This window comes from Mesocricetus auratus, unplaced genomic scaffold (assembly GCF_017639785.1).
Source record: "Mesocricetus auratus isolate SY011 unplaced genomic scaffold, BCM_Maur_2.0 Super-Scaffold_100014, whole genome shotgun sequence".
NCBI classification, from domain to species: Eukaryota; Metazoa; Chordata; class Mammalia; order Rodentia; family Cricetidae; genus Mesocricetus; species Mesocricetus auratus.
This window is the reverse complement of record NW_024429197.1, coordinates 4,169,324-4,181,611: the sequence shown is the minus strand read 5'-3', so window position 1 is coordinate 4,181,611 and position 12,288 is coordinate 4,169,324. Positions and strand designations below refer to the sequence as shown.

The 12,288-nt window shown below is 47.7% G+C and overlaps 1 protein-coding gene across 2 annotated transcripts; it reads left to right on the top strand.

Moving 5' to 3' along the window:
- The first annotated feature begins 2 nt into the window (after positions 1–2).
- LOC101835797 (aflatoxin B1 aldehyde reductase member 2) lies at positions 3–6,549 on the top strand. 2 transcript variants are annotated; one of them, XM_005081058.4, is made up of 7 exons: positions 3–339; positions 2,443–2,630; positions 2,813–2,917; positions 4,541–4,637; positions 4,831–4,930; positions 5,647–5,776; positions 6,148–6,549. In XM_005081058.4, the coding sequence occupies exons 1-7, from the start codon at positions 18–20 to the stop codon at positions 6,307–6,309; spliced, it is 1,104 nt and encodes a 367-aa protein (XP_005081115.1). In that variant the 5' UTR covers positions 3–17; the 3' UTR covers positions 6,310–6,549. The 2 variants fall into 2 exon arrangements, with proteins under 2 accessions (XP_005081115.1, XP_040613475.1); XM_040757541.1 differs by lacking the exon at positions 5,647–5,776.
- Positions 6,550–12,288: the final 5,739 nt, after the last annotated feature.

Genomic DNA, 12,288 nt, shown 5'->3' with positions numbered 1-12,288 from the left:
ACGCAGGCGCAGTCTCCATGCTGCGTGCGGCGTCCCGAGCCGTGGTCCGCGCTGCCGTTCGCTCTGCTCGTCGCTCCGGGCCTTCCGTAGCGCGTCCTCTTGCCATGTCCCGGCCTCCGCCACCCGGCGCCACCTCGGGCGCCCCTCTCCGGCCCGCCACGGTTCTGGGCACCATGGAGATGGGGCGCCGCATGGACGCGAGCGCCAGCGCCGCGACGGTACGCGCCTTCATGGAGCGCGGCCACAGCGAACTGGACACGGCTTTCATGTACTGCGACGGCCAGTCCGAGAGCATCCTGGGCGGCCTGGGGCTTGGGCTGGGCAGCGGCGACTGCACAGGTAACCGGTGCACCTGCCCCCCATACACACACACACACACCCAGGGTCTGCACCCGGGAGCTTCGTAAGCTCCCACGTCCACAGCTGTGTGGACCCCAAGCTCCTAAGGCATCTGAAGTTCAGAACTACGGAACTGAACTTGGTCCCGTCTTTCCTTTCGAAACTTCTGGAGTCGGGCGGGTGTGAGGAAGCTCCCTAGTCTCACCTTGAGCCTGTTCTTGCCCTTTGCTTCCTACCTCAGGTCCTGCCTCCCAACTCTCCAGTTGCCGTAGCCGCCCCCCACCCCCATGAGCTTTGTGCTAATGCCCTCACCACCCCTGCGCCCCAGGAGCGTGTTTGGTCGTCTCCTAGACTTTGTCCTCAAGGAGGCCCGTGGCAATGCCAAGGACCCAAGGGGGCCGGGGTGGAAAGGTAGCCAAACGGCCTTTCTACCCACACTGTGCCAGTGGGGACTACCGCAGTGGGGAGGTGACTAACACACAGGGAGTTCCAAGTCCAGCAGGGAAGACTGAAGCCGTGATTGCTGGGGAGTAGCATGTGGAGGCCCCAGAGAGAGCAGTAGGCAAAGCTTGTAGGGCGCTGAGGCTAGACCTTACAGTGTAAGAAGCGCTGGGCTGTGGGGAGAACAAGAGAAAAGGGGGCTCTGGGGGCTGAAGCCTTGGATGGAGGAGCTTCACCGTGCAGAGTACAGGTTTGGTCTGTGGCATGTGCCCCTCATTTGCTTGAAGCCATTGGAAACCTCAGGAGTGTGCCTGATACCTAGGAAGGCTTTTTCTTTGCCCCTTAGACTCACAACACTGTAGAGTCCACCTGACTGATTTGTTTCTGATTTTTAAAATATTTTTCTTATACTTACCTAGTTTATATGTACTAGCGCTTTGCTTCCGTGTATGTATGCTCCCGCAGAGACCAGAAGAGAGTGAGGGATACCCTAGAACTGTAGTTGCAGATAGTTGTGAGCCAAGTGTGTGTGTGGCTCTGGGAATTGAACCTGGGGCCTCTGCAAGAACAGTAAATACACTAAACCACTGAGCCATCTCAGTCTCTCTTGCATACGTTCTCACATAGTACTTTACTGGTCTCCCTGCTTTCGGGCCTGTCCCCCTGAGTTCCTTCTCCAGTCTATGGCTAGCGGGAGCCAATGGATGGATGGGCCCATATCATCCTGATGAAACTTGGGAACATCAAGTCCAAAGTCAGGGATGGAGTTTGAGCACCTTTGGGGTGGAGTCTGCACTCTTCTCATGCCTCAGGTGCTACACCACTGCCCTGTGAACTATACTCGTAAAATTCAAAATGCAGCCTGTGTGGCAAGGACCCGTATCCACTGAGATAACTTACCAGCCAACATTTTTAAAAGTATCTATTCGGGTCCTTTGTCCATTTTTTAAAAATTAAAACTTTTAAAGATATATTTTTTATGTAGGTATACAAGTGTTTTGTCTGCATGTATGGATGTGTGCCACGTACCTTGTCCTCAAAGAGAGTGTTGAATTCTCTGGAACTGAAGCGATGGGTGGTTGTAAGCTGCCCTCTAGGTGCTGGGACTTGAACCTGGGTCCTCTGCCAGAGAAACAAGTGCTTTTAACTGCTGAGCCATCTATGAGTGCTCTGTCTGCATGCATGCCTGCACGCCAGAAGAGGGCACCAGATTCCATTATAGATGGTTGTGAGCCACTATTTGGTTTCTGGGATTGAACTCAGGACCTCTGGAGGAAGAGCCAGTGCTCTTAACTGCTGAGCCATCTTTCCAGCCACCTACCTAGAATTTAAGAAGAAAAAAAGGTTATTTAATCCCTGTGGTCTCCATGTGAGGACAGTTCCATTATTGTCATTTCATTTTACAGATTAGGAATTAGGGACCAAATTAAGTAATTTAGCCAGGGACATTGACATTTACATGGCCAGTGAGTAATAAATCTTTTTGTGGTGGTTTTGGTTTTAGTTTTTCAAGACAGTGTTTCTCTGTGTAGCCCTAGCTGTCCTGGAACTCACCCTGTAGACCAGGCTGGCCCCAATTCACAGAGATCCGCCTGCCTCTTCCTCTGGAGTGCTGGCCTTCAAATAAATCTCTCTTTATCATCATTATAATCTTCCTGCAAGTGAAAATTGCCACCAAGGCCAACCCTTGGGATGGAAAGTCATTGAAGCCTGACAGTGTCCGGTCCCAGCTGGAGACGTCACTGAAGCGGCTGCAGTGTCCCCGGGTGGACCTCTTCTACTTACACGCTCCTGACCACAGCACCCCTATAGAAGAGACGCTTCGTGCCTGCCAACAGCTGCATCAGGAGGTGAGGGTGGCCCCTGAGCTCAGAGAGGTGGTCTCTACGCCTCTCGTTCTTACTCTGCCGTGACAACAAGGCTCTCTGGGCATCCAGGGCAGAGCTAGGCACAGACTTCACTCCTAGGTTCCTCACCCAGTTGGTTTTCCCTTCCTGGTTCCCTGGGCTGAGCAGAGGCCTCTCCCCTGCAGGGCAAGTTTGTGGAGCTTGGCCTGTCCAACTATGCCTCCTGGGAGGTGGCGGAGATCTGTACCCTCTGCAAGAGCAACGGCTGGATCCTGCCAACTGTGTACCAGGTGAGGGCAACCAGGTGTGCTGGGGCCACCCAAACCTCAGGGCTGATTGGTCCCGAGTCGTCTTGAGCTTTAGGCCCCTCCTTACACCCTCTACAGAGTAGCCACTCCCCTCCTCAAAGCCTGCAGGTACCACCTAGTTTCTTACCAGCCTGGCTATTGCTCACTGGCTGAGCACACACATCTTCATCCTTCCCCCCATCCTGCACTGCAGCCTGGGACACACCTCCCTGCGCCCTAGAAGACTCAGCTTTGACCCAGAAGACCCTTCCCTGGGAATCCCCTCCCCACCAGCCCCTAGGAGCCTCAGTCTCTGAAACACACCCTCATAGACGAGCTGCTTGAGCACCGCCTTCACCCCAGAGCCCACCTTTGCTGCCTTTCTCTTCGGATTTCTGTTTCTGTGGTGTTTTGTTTTCTGGTACTGGGGATTGAACCCAAGACCCGGTTTCTGTTCAGTGCACCTCAGCCTGCTGTCTATATTTTTACCTTCATTATTACATCTCTTGGAAGCAGAGAATTTACTGAACTTTTGAGTAGTTGTGATTTTGGCATTCAGCTCATAGAGGAGGCCTGGAGATATCTATAGAGTGATAACCCAGGCCAGTTTTCCCTCCCTGGGCCCAGCACTCTCAACCCCTCTCCATCCTGTAATAGCTAGCATTTAAGAAAAACGACTATTTGGTCCCTGTGACCTCCAGGTGAGAGTTGAAATAAGTGAACCTGGGATGGTATAGATTTTGAGTTTTCAAAGTAGAAAATTTCAAATCTGGGCATAGTGGCACATACATGTAATTCACCACTTGGAAGTCTGAGGTAGGTGGATCACTAGAAGTTCAAGGCGAGCCTGAGCTACAGAGCAAGACTATTTCAAAAACTGGAAACCAGCTGGGTGTTGGTGGCACACACCTTTAATCCCAGCACTCGGGAGGCAGAGGCAGGTGGATCTCTGTGAGTTCCAGGCCAGCCTGGTCTACAAAGCGAGTTCCAGGACAGCCTTCAAGACAATACAGAGAAACCCTGTCTCGAAAAACCAAAAAAAAAAAAAAAAAAAAAAAACTGGAAACCAGGCTTAATAAGTAAAGATGTTTGCTGAACAACCATGAGGACCTGGACTCTCATCCCCCAGTTGACACAGAAGCCAGGTGTGATCCCTACACCTCGTGCTGTGAAAGGCAGGGGACAGAGGCGCACTGGGGCCTGCTCCAGGCCCACCCAGCTCCAGATTTGGTAAGAGGCCCTGTCTCAAGGGAATACGGCAGAGAGTGGTGCAGCAGGACCCCCAGCATCCTCCTCTGGTCTCTGCACCCATGCATGTATGCAACACATACCTGCAGACACACACAAATAAAAAAGGGGTGCCAGCAACCACGGTACAGACCCCTAGTCCCAGCTACTGTGAAAGTTGAGGCAGGAGGATCATTTCAGCTGAGGAGTTTAAGGACAGTCTGGCCAGTTTACCAAGATCTGTCTCTAAAGAAAAAAGGCGAGTTCCAGGACAGCCTCCAAAGCTACAGAGAAACCCTGTCTCGAAAAACCAAAAAATAAAAAATAAATAAAGAGAGGAAGACTGGGTCCCTTCCCTTGATACATCCACTTTGCAAAGGCCCCTCTCCTTCCCTGCAGGGCATGTACAACGCCACCACCCGGCAGGTGGAGAAGGAGCTCCTCCCCTGCCTCAGACACTTTGGATTGAGATTCTATGCCTACAACCCTTTGGCTGGTATGGGCTGCCATGGGGACAGGTCCTGTGGGTGAGTGGGTGAGAGGTGAGCATGCCGAGCTGAACTCTATGGATCACTGCCCTATTGGATTCCCTTTCCAGCGTTCCTCCTGCTCTCCATTTCAGAGCTGGGTGGGATCTGGCAGCCTTAGGGAAGAGTCCAGGCCAGGGTCTGACTGTTGCCATCCCACAGGGGGCCTGCTGACAGGCAAATACAAATATGAAGACAAGGATGGGGAACAGCCTGTGGGCCGCTTCTTTGGGAATAGCTGGGCTGAGACCTACAGGAACCGGTAAGGTGGGGGTTCTCTGCATCAGGGTGAGTAGCGCTGGGATGTCCCCTTTATCTTACATGACGTTCTTAGCTATGCTCCTAGGGATAAAACCTCCTACTACCCCCTCTGTGTTTCTTGATTCTTTTTTTGTGGTTTTTCAAGACAGGGTTTCTCTGTATCAGTTCTGGAACTTATCGGTAGAACAGGCTGACCTCTAACTCGCAGAGATCCGACTGCCTATGCCTCCTGAGTAATGGGATTAAAGGCATGCACCACCACCGCCCAGCCTTGATTCTTATTAGAAATAACAAATCCCAGTGTTTCTCTTTTTCTTCTGGCTCTGTAAGGAAATTTGGAAACCCCACCCTTACCCTTAGACCTTGTGGTCACATAAGCCATTGCTGCTTTGAGACATGCCATGCCAGGAGGGAAAGAGAGGACCTTGGGTGGAGGCTTCAAAGGCCAGGGCTAAGTCTGGCTTTGCAGCAGCTTCTCTGTTGCACTAGGTGAATGGTAGACATGTCTAGGAGTTTCCACTGATGCATCTAGTGAACGAGTGGGCAGTCCAGGAGCTTCCTATGCCCTGTGAAGGAGGACGTCCTCTCCCCCAGAGATACAGTTCCTTCCATGCCACAGAATGGGGGTGGGAGCGGTGCCTCGGTAGTCTCTTTGGCTTTAGTCCCCAGTGTGACCCAAGATTCTCACCCCGTGAGCCATTCTCCCTACTCACTCAGCTTCTGGAAGGAACATCACTTCAAGGCCATTGCCCTGGTTGAAAAGGCTTTGCAGACCACCTATGGTGGCAGTGCCCCCAGCATGACCTCGGCTGCCCTTCGCTGGATGTACCACCACTCACAGCTCCAGGTAGCCCAGTGCCATGAACTCATTTTCTGTTCCTTTAGGGGACCCAGAGTTACTTCTAGAAGGGAGTACCTGATTCAGGGCTAGTGGGATAATTTCATGTATAAAGAACTTGCCAGGCAGGCATGAGGCAAGTGTCCTATAAAGAGAGGCTAGATTTTTATGTCTCCCCAGGGAAGAGCTCCTGTAAAAAGGGACAAGAGTTGAGTCACATACGTTCAGTTGTCAAAGATACCTTCAGACCTTCCTGGGTGTTCAGGACAGATGTACACAAAGACGCCAGATCTCACCAGGGCACAGGGAGAGGGGAATTTGTGTCACAGGAACCACCAAGTAGCACACGTGTGCTGAGGTCTGGCTGTCTCCTCTTGCAGGGCACCCGAGGGGACGCAGTCATCCTGGGCATGTCCAGCCTGGAGCAGCTGGAACAGAACTTGGCCGCCACTGAGGAAGGGCCCCTGGAGCCGGCTGTCGTAGATGCCTTTAACCAAGCCTGGAACATGGTCGCTCACGAGTGTCCCAACTACTTCAGATAGAGTGTTCTGGCTCAAACTGCCAACAAGGGCTTTCCCACCCCCTCTTGGGTTCCCACCCTACCATTTCTTGCCTTATGCTGACTCAGATGGTCCTTCTGCCTGTCTCCACTCACACAGTCCTCTAGATTGCAGCCCTGCTCCCTGTCACCTCACAGTGAGCACAGGCTGGGCACGGTCAGCAGTGCTTCTTGTCCGAATAAAGCTGGCATCTGGCCTGGCTGCAGCCGGGACTGAACCTCACAAGGTCTCCTCTGCTGCTCCACACCTGCTCCCTGCTCCCTCCATGCTGCCTCGGGACCCACGAGAAAGGGTGGAACCGGGAGCTGGGGCTCCAGAGAGCGTAGGTGTGGGAGGATCTCACACTGCCTGCCAAGGGCCCCCTCATCATGTCCTGATCCATCCTCATCCCTTACTCTTCTACACATGACAGAATGGGGTAGGCGTGGCTATGTATGCCTGTTAGTTCCAGCACTCAAGAGACTAAGGGGAGAGATTTACTGATCTATATACTGAATTCCAGGCCAGCAGGGGATACTTAACGAGACCCTCTCTGAAAAACAAACAGGATGGATTTAAAAAACATGGCCTTTGACTCTCTCCTTCAGAATTGTCTTACTAAATCCTTAATAGATTTATTTTTGAAGAGGGTTGTAATAGTTTGAAGACCAGCCTGGGATACATAGCTCTAGGCCATCCTAAGATCTTCTCTCAAAAAAAGAAAATCCAAACAACAAGCTGGTGTAGTGAGAGGAATACTGGGGACCCACCTCTCCTTGACACTGCAGGTGATAAGCACTATTTAAATATTGGGGTTGGTCTGGAGAGATGGCTCAGCAGTTAAGAGAACTTACTGCTCTTACATAGGATTTGGGTTTGAGTCCCAGACCCACATGGTACCTGGCAAACATGTGTAATTCCAGTTCCAAGGAGTCTGTCACCCTCTCGGCCTCAGCAGATACCAGACATACAGAGAGAGAACTCAATTTTTTTCAAAATGTAAATATGAATATTGGCACCTAGTAAGACAGTTCAATGGGTAAGAACACTTGTTACTCAAACATCAGGATCTGAGTTTGGAGACCAGACACTCAAGTAGAAATCTGGATGTGGATGTAACTCCAGTACTAGGAAGAGGTTGGAGACAGCATTGCTGAGTTTGTTGGCTGCTAGCATAGCTGCAGATTCCCTGAGTCACCCTATCTCAAGAGCCAGAGAATAATAAGCCAGGGCCCTCCATTCTCCTAGAGCCTAATGTGCATATACACCATTAAAATTCATCCTAACAGTTATTTACATTGTAAACAGTCCTTTTGATGGTCATTTTTCTTTAAATAAGCAAAGGTGTTGGGGGAATGAACACCTTTATTTTGTAATTAATGGTGTTGAATTCTCCCTTGTTGCCCTGCTGCCTTGATCTGATGGACTGGTAAGACAGCCAACGGGCATATGGCTGTGCCAGCACACACGAGTGCTCTGTATGTATACCTGCATGCATCACATGCTATTATAGATGGTCATGAGCCATGGTGTGGTTGTTTGGAATTGAACTCAGGACCTCTGGAAGAACAGCCAGTGCTCTTAACCTCTGAGCCAGCCCTATGCCAGTATTTTATTTTATTTTATTTATTTATTTATTTATTTTTTTGGTTTTTCGAGACAGGGTTTCTCTGTGGCTTTGGAGGCTGTCCTGGAACTAGCTCTTGTAGACCAGGCTGGCCTCGAACTCACAGAGATCCGCCTGCCTCTCCCTCCCGAGTGCTGGGATTAAAGGCGTGCGCCACCAACGCCCGGCTATGCCAGTATTTTATAAGATAACCAACCACTAGAGACTTTAGCTGACTCCTGCCCCTGAAGGCACACCCCAACCCAGGCTGTAGCAGACACATTACAAGCTTCAGTGAGCTCCAGATGAGCCTGCAGTCATTTCAACACAAGTGGGGGAAGCCCTTCCCTTGGTGATCTAGTGGATGGCCTGCTGTGGTGGTGGTGCTGATGCTGAGGGGTCAGTCTGGGATTGGTCCAAAACAGATGCCACAGTGACTCTAATTGATCCTAAGTGGAGTGGCTGTGACTAAACAAGTTTGTAATTAGTTTCAAGCAAATGGCTGTCATTGCTTCTTGGGGTATATAAACAGACTGTTCAGGGTTACTGCTTGAGTCAGCTGGCAGACACTCCTGTGCTACCTCAGGTATTGCAACATCAGGCCCAAGCAAAGGCTTCCCTTGGGTCAGCAGGATGACTAACCGGGTTAAGAAAGTTTCCATCAGAGAGTGTGTGTCAGCAGCCTAGTGAGAGTAGTGAGAGACCGGGAAGTATAACCAGCAGCGGCTTCCAGAAACTATCTTAAGAAGTGCCTCTGGGTACACTGGGAGACAGCTTCAATATCAGTGTCAGCACAGCATAGTGGCCAGTAACTATCTGAACACCAGAGCCTCAACCTCATCCCTGTCTGCACCTAGAGGAGTACACTGGAACTGCAGCACTGCCTACATCTGGAGGAGGGACCACTGGAGTCGTGGCCCCGCCTATATAGACAGGAGCTATTAGCACTGGGAAGAGTGATCACCAGAGACTCAGCCCTGCCTGTACCTGTAGGAGCAATCAAAGAAGCCACAGCCCTCAACTGCACCAATTGGAAGAAGGCCCCTGAAGCACAGGCTGCACTGATTGGAGGAAGAGATGGGCAGACAACAAGAACACATTCAACAACACAAAGATCAATACACACCACCAGAAACCAGTGATCCTACAGCATCAAGACCTGACTATACCAACTCAGATGAAGCAAAAGAAAACAACATTAAAAATAACTTTATGAAGATGATTGAGGTCCTAAAGGAGGAAATGAAAAATTCCCTTAAAGAAATGGGGGGAAAGATAAAAAAAATTGGAAGAGATGAATGAATCCCTTAAAGAAAACCAAGAGGGGGGGGGGGGGAAAAGAGGAAAACCAATCAAACAGGTGAAGGAAACAGTTCCAGACTTGAAACTGAAATAGGACAATAAAGAAAACAAACCAGCTGTATGGTGGTAGCACACACCTTTAATTCCAGCACTCAGGAGGCAGAAGCAGGCGGATCTCTGTGAGTTCAAGACCAGCCTGGTCTACCGAGCGAGTTCCAGGACAGACTCCAAAACAATACAGAGAAACCCTGTCTCGGAAAAAAAGAAAAGAAAACATAAACCAAGGGAATTCTAGAAATGGAAAATCTGGGTAAATAATCAGGAACTACAGATGTAGGCATAAACAACAGAATGCAAGAAGCAGAAGAGAGAATCTTAGATGCTGACGATACAATAGAGAAAATAGATTTGTCAGTCAAAAAAATGTTAAATCCAACATAAATATTTAGGAAATATGGGACACCATGAACAGACAGAACATAAGAATGATAGGAATAAAAGAAGTCCAGCTCAAAGGCACAGAAAATATATTCAGCAAAATTATAGAAGAAAACTTTCCCAACCTAAAGAAAGACATACTATGAAAGTGCAAGAAGCTTACAAAACACCCAATAGACTGGACCTAAATGAATAACTAAGTAAAAAATAAGAATCCCCTCACCACATAATAGTCAAACACTAAACATACAGAATAAAGAAAGAATATTAAGAGCTGCAAAAGAAAAGGGCCCAATAACATACAAAAACAGACCTATCAGAATTACACCTGGCTTCTCAATGAAAACAATGAAAGCCAGAAATTCCTGGTCAGATGTTACACAGACACTAAGAGACCACAGATACCAGTCCAGACTACTATACCCAGCAAAACTTTCAATCACAGTAGACAGAGAAAACAAGAGGTTCCATGACAAAACCAGATTTGAACAATACCTATCCACAAATTCAGTTTTGAGTTGTTAATCTAGTTGTGGGCCATAGCCAGTTAATAACTATATTTTTTATAATTTTCCTGTAAGTTTTGAAAATCATTAAGAGTTCATAATTGATCTCTCCTGATTTATTCTTTCTGTGGTTGAATTTTCTGTAAATCTACCTTATATCCTAGGCAGTTCTTCACAGACCTGTTCTTTCCAGATCTGTGAGGAATTGTGCTGGGATTTTGATGGGGATTGCATTGAATCTGTAGATTACTTTTGGTAGGATTGCCATTTTTACTGTGTTGAGCCTACCTGTCCAAGAGCATGGGAAATATTTCCATTTTCTGATATCTTCTTTAATTTCATTCTTTAAAGAATTAAAGTTCTTGTCATACAGGTCTTTCATGTGTTTGGTTAGAGTTACCCCCAAGATATTTTATGTCATTTGTGGCTATTGTAAAAAGTGATGTTTCTCTGATTTCTTTCTCAGCCCGTTTATCTTGTATAAATAGGAGGGCTACAGATTTTTTGAGTTAATCTTATACCCTGCTAAACTATTAAAGGTGTTTATAAGTTGTAGAAGTTCCCTGGTAGATTTGGGGGTCAGTTATATAAACTATTATATCATCTGCAAATAGCAAACATTTGACTTCTTTTCCAATTTGTATCCCTTTGATCTCCTTTTGTTGTCTTTTTGCTCCAGCTAGAATTTCTAGTACTATTTCGAGCAAATATAGAGAGTGGACAGCCCCATCTTGTTCTTGATTTCAGTGTGATCACTTTCAGTTTCTCACCATTTAGTTTGATGTTGGCTGTTGGGTTACTGTATATTGCCTTTATTATGTTTAGGTGTGTTCCATGTGTCCATGCTCTCTTTAAGACCTTTATCATGAAGGGGTGTTGAATTTTGCTAAAGGCTTTGTCAGGGTCTAGTGAGATGATCATGTGGGTTTTTTCTTTTCACTTTGTTTATATGGTGGATTACATTAATGGATGTTCATATGTTGAACTATTCCTGCATCTCTGGGATGAAGCATACTTGGTTGTGGTGGATGATTTTTCTGGTGTGTTCTTAGATTTAGTTTGCCTGTATTTTAGTGAGTATTTTTGTATGTATATTCATGAGTAATATTGGTCTGTAGTTCTCTTTCTTAGTTGTGGCTTTGTGTGGTTTGGGCATTAGGGTAATGGTAGCCTCGTAAAAAGAGTTTGGCAATTTTCCTTCTGTTTCTGTTGTGTGGAATAATTTGAGGAGTATTGGTATTAGTTCTTCTTTGAACATCTGGTAGAATTCTGCACTGAAACCATCTGGGCCTTGGATATTTTTTTTTGGTTGGGAGATGACTATTGATAACTGTTTCTATTTCTTTGGGGGTTATAGGTGTATGTAAGTTGATTATCTGTTGTTGATTTTTTTTTTTTGGTTTTTCAAGACAGGGTTTCTCTGTGGCTTTGGATGCTGTCCTGGAACTCACTTTGTAGACCAGGCTGGCCTCGAACTCACAGAGATCCGCCTGCCTCTTCCTCTCAAGTGCTGGGATTAAAGGCGTGCACCACCAACGCCTGGCTATCTGTTGTTGATTTAATTTATGCTTTTGATATAATATGTGCGGGCGGGGGGGACACACACATATTTACATTATGATACATAAGAGTAGCAAACTGTCATGCTATGGTGTAGCAACGAAAATAATTTTATGGTTGAGGGTCACTACAACATGAGGAAGTGCATTAAAGGTTCATGGCATTAGGAAGGTTGAGGAGCACTAGTCTAAGCAAACACAAAATGGGATCAGGACAAGACGGCATTACCTAAGTCACTGGGTACAGAACCTAGGACCTGGCAAGCCCTCTATCAACTGAGCTATAATCTCAATCCCTATTTTGATGTTTGAAAGAGTTATTCCCTACATTGCTCAGGACAGTCTTGACCTTGTGTTGCTTCTCCTCCCTCTGTTTTTGGAGTGCTGGAGTCACAGGTGTAGGCTACCACACCCTTGCTATTTGGTCAGTGTTCGCCAAGTATTTGCTATGTGATAGCAGCTGCCTTTGAACTTGTGGCACTCTTCCTGCCTCAGCCTTCAGAGTGCAGAGATTACACGCATGAACCACCATGTAACAGAAAAAAGGAAAGACGCAGATATTGGGGTTCAA